General features: G+C 65.0%; 1 protein-coding gene across 1 annotated transcript; it reads right to left on the bottom strand.

Annotated features, from left to right (window-relative positions):
• Positions 1-6: 6 nt before the first annotated feature.
• LOC100539892 (small conductance calcium-activated potassium channel protein 2-like) lies at positions 7-1918 on the bottom strand (the record flags this gene model as incomplete). The annotated part of the gene is made up of 6 exons (XM_019610811.1): positions 7-549; positions 663-732; positions 956-964; positions 1362-1489; positions 1572-1682; positions 1754-1918. Coding segments are annotated over 6 exons (825 nt in total), but the record flags the coding sequence as incomplete, so codon positions are not given.
• Between the last annotated feature and the right edge of the window lie 1073 nt (positions 1919-2991).

The raw sequence follows: 2991 nt of genomic DNA, 5'->3' as shown, positions 1-2991 counted from the left end.
TCTGTCCCACCGCCCCTTTCTCCCCTTTGCCAGGACCCCTCCCCGGGGCTGCTCTTATGTTCCGCCCCCCAAATCTCACCCGGGGCCGGAGGGGGGACACGGGACCACCCGAATAGGAACAGGGGGAGGTGGGGGGGCTCCAGCCTCACACCAGCACAGTGAACGCAGGAAGTTTATAGAGGGCTTTACAGAACAAAGCTACTGAAATCAGCCACACGATGGCCAGACATAAGGGACCCCGGCCCCACCCCTCCCACCCCCGCAACCCCCCACGGTCACCCACTGTCCGAGGAGCTGTGGGGGGGCTGTGGAGGGGGAGCGACGGCGGCGGGCGGGGGTGCAGGGGGCGGTGGCGGGGCAGAGACGGGGGGCCCAGCTCCCCAACAGCTCACGCTGCTGCTGCCCGATGGCTTGGCTGACGAGCGCCGGCAGCGCCAGCAGGCTCAGCCCCAGCGCCTCCAGCTTCCCCTCCAGCGCGCTGATGCGCTTCTCCAGGTCCTCGTTGCGCTCCTGCAGCTCCGAGACCATGTCGTACATGATGTTCTGGGTCTGAAGGTGGATGGCCCAAAGGGGGGTTGGGGGTCAGACAGGCGATGGTTACCCGCGCGGCCCCGTGCCGTGTGTGCGCTCTGAGCTGAGCCCCCCTCCCTGGCAGCGCTCACCTTGGCCAGGTCCACCAGCGTGTTGGCCTGGTCGTTCAGCTTGCGCTGCTCCATCTTCACGCTCCTCAGCCTGTGGGAAAAAGGGGAGGGGGGGGTCAGCGTTGCCCCATGGGGTCCCCCCGACCCCAGCATGCAGCCAACGGAGCCCCCACCCCGTGCATGGGGGGCTCCGAGATTCCGCGGGACCCTGAGACTCCCAGGGATGTCCCCACGCCGTCACCCCACCCCTCCTCCCCGTTTTGCAGCACGGCATCATGCACACGGATGGGTACGAGGGAGACAGGCACACTTACTTCTGAGCTCTGCAGGGAGGGGGCAGAACAGAGACAGAACACAACAGCGGGTTTAATACCAACACCGAGAGCGCACGGGGACCGCAGCAGCAGCACCCCTATCCCACCCCCCTACCGCCCCCCAACCCCCCCAAAGCAGGAGGCACCGCGTGAAGCCAGACAGCGGGTGCGTTCACAGGGCACCCCACGCCATCCCCAGTGCCACCTCCCCAGAATGCACCCTCCCCGTGGGACAGGGCACGGGGGAAGGCCGGATCCAGCCTGAGGGACGGGAGCACGTGGGGCAGGGTTGGCACAAACAGGGCCCAGAGGCAGGGGACGTTCCAGCCACCAGGCTGGTGGTGGCACGGCGGTGGCACGGCCGAGCGAGCGCCGCGTAGGAAGCAGGTAAAGGTTTGGCACTTACTGATGGATGGCTTGGAGGAACTTACGCTGGTGTTTCCGAACTTTGGCATGGTCGATCTTCTTCACCAGCTTGGTGTGTTTGTAGATGAGCCACGTTTCCCTGAGTACGTTGGCAGCAGCATTTTTCACCTGGAGGGAACAAGAGGCCGTGGATGGGGTGGGGGCGGATGGAGGGGAGACGCGTGGGGATGGGGCCGTGGGGGGCCCTTACCCGCTTTGTTAGCTGCGTATCCATCATGAAGTTGTGCACGTGTTTCTCTGCTTTGGTGAGCTCTAGCTTTCTGGCAACCACAGCGACGACCAGAGCCGTGCAGCCAGCACCCTGCAGCACAGCACGGTGAGGGACCGGCATTGGCACCAGCACAGCCCACCACCCCCCAGCCCCATGCTCACCATGATGCCGGTGAGCAGACAGACCCCCTTCCCACAGTAGGTGTGCGGCACCATGTCCCCGTAGCCGATGGAGAGGAAGGTGATGGAGATGAGCCACATGGCCCCCAGGAAGTTGCTGGTCACCTCCTGCTTGTCGTGGTACCTGCGCGGGGCCGAGCGCAGCCATCAGCGTGGTGCCACGCAGCGTTTGGTGGCTTTCCCAGGGGGGTGGGGGTGGGGGGGTCCCGAGAAGCACCGGGGATCCAGCTCAGCCACAACAGCGCGGTGCTGTGGGGCCAAGCTGGGCAGCAGGGACATGCAGGAAGCAGCAGGATGACAGAGGCGGGGGAGGGAAGGGCTGACAGCAGCAAGCCGGGGTGAGCTCAAGCGTGCGGCGGGGAATTTAGGATTGCTGCATCCCTTCACCCGCCTCCAACCCCGGGTGCAGCCTGCAAAGTTTGGGCTTGGAACCTCAGACGGCACCGAGGGATGCGGTGGGGTGATGCCATGAGGTGATGCTATGGAGTGACACCACGGGGTGCCATACCCAGGAGCAGATGGCATCGAGGTGCACGGAGAGATCAGTCCCCAAAGTGCCACCAGTGCCAGGGCCGTGCCCCACAGTGATGTCCCGGGTGCTGCAGTGCTCCCCGTTTCCCCTCACTGCTCTCCTTCCCCTTCTTCCCTCCTGTGCTGCACCCCAGGAGCATCCCCAGGGCTCCTCCGATGCCCAATCCACGTGCACCAAAGAACCGAACCCCCCTGGAGGTGCTCCAGCTCCACGCTGGGGACAGAAGGGACCCGATGTGCCCTTCCCAGCTGCTTTGGCTCTGCTCCCTTCATCACTCTGGGAACAAAACCAGAAACTCTGCAAGGGGTCCTGCAGCACACACAGCCCTGCAATGGGGCAGAGCGTAAACCCCAACCAGCCCTGGGCACTGCAGTGGGGGGGGCACGGAGAGGGCAGAGAGCAGCTGCTGAGGTTCCAAGTGGAAAAGGGCTCCGAACCCTTTCCAGCTCTGTGGGATCTGTGCTCTGGCCCCAGTGCCCCCTCCCGCAGCCCCCACAACCCGCCAGCTGCAGCTAATCCTAAATTCTGGGTAGCACAAGCCCAGGGTGGGGAGGAGAGGGGGGGGCCGTCCCGTGCAGGACGCGGCTGTCGTTCCTGGGGTGACTCACAGTTTGTCCCTGCGAGCAGCAGAGCGGTCAGAGAGGGAAAACAAGAGCAGTTAATGCACGCTCCCGGGGCGAGCGGCGGC

This window comes from Meleagris gallopavo, assembly GCF_000146605.3.
Source record: "Meleagris gallopavo isolate NT-WF06-2002-E0010 breed Aviagen turkey brand Nicholas breeding stock chromosome 15 unlocalized genomic scaffold, Turkey_5.1 Chr15_random_7180001854097, whole genome shotgun sequence".
Classification (NCBI taxonomy): Eukaryota; Metazoa; Chordata; class Aves; order Galliformes; family Phasianidae; genus Meleagris; species Meleagris gallopavo.
This window is presented reverse-complemented; position numbering and strand designations above follow the sequence as displayed.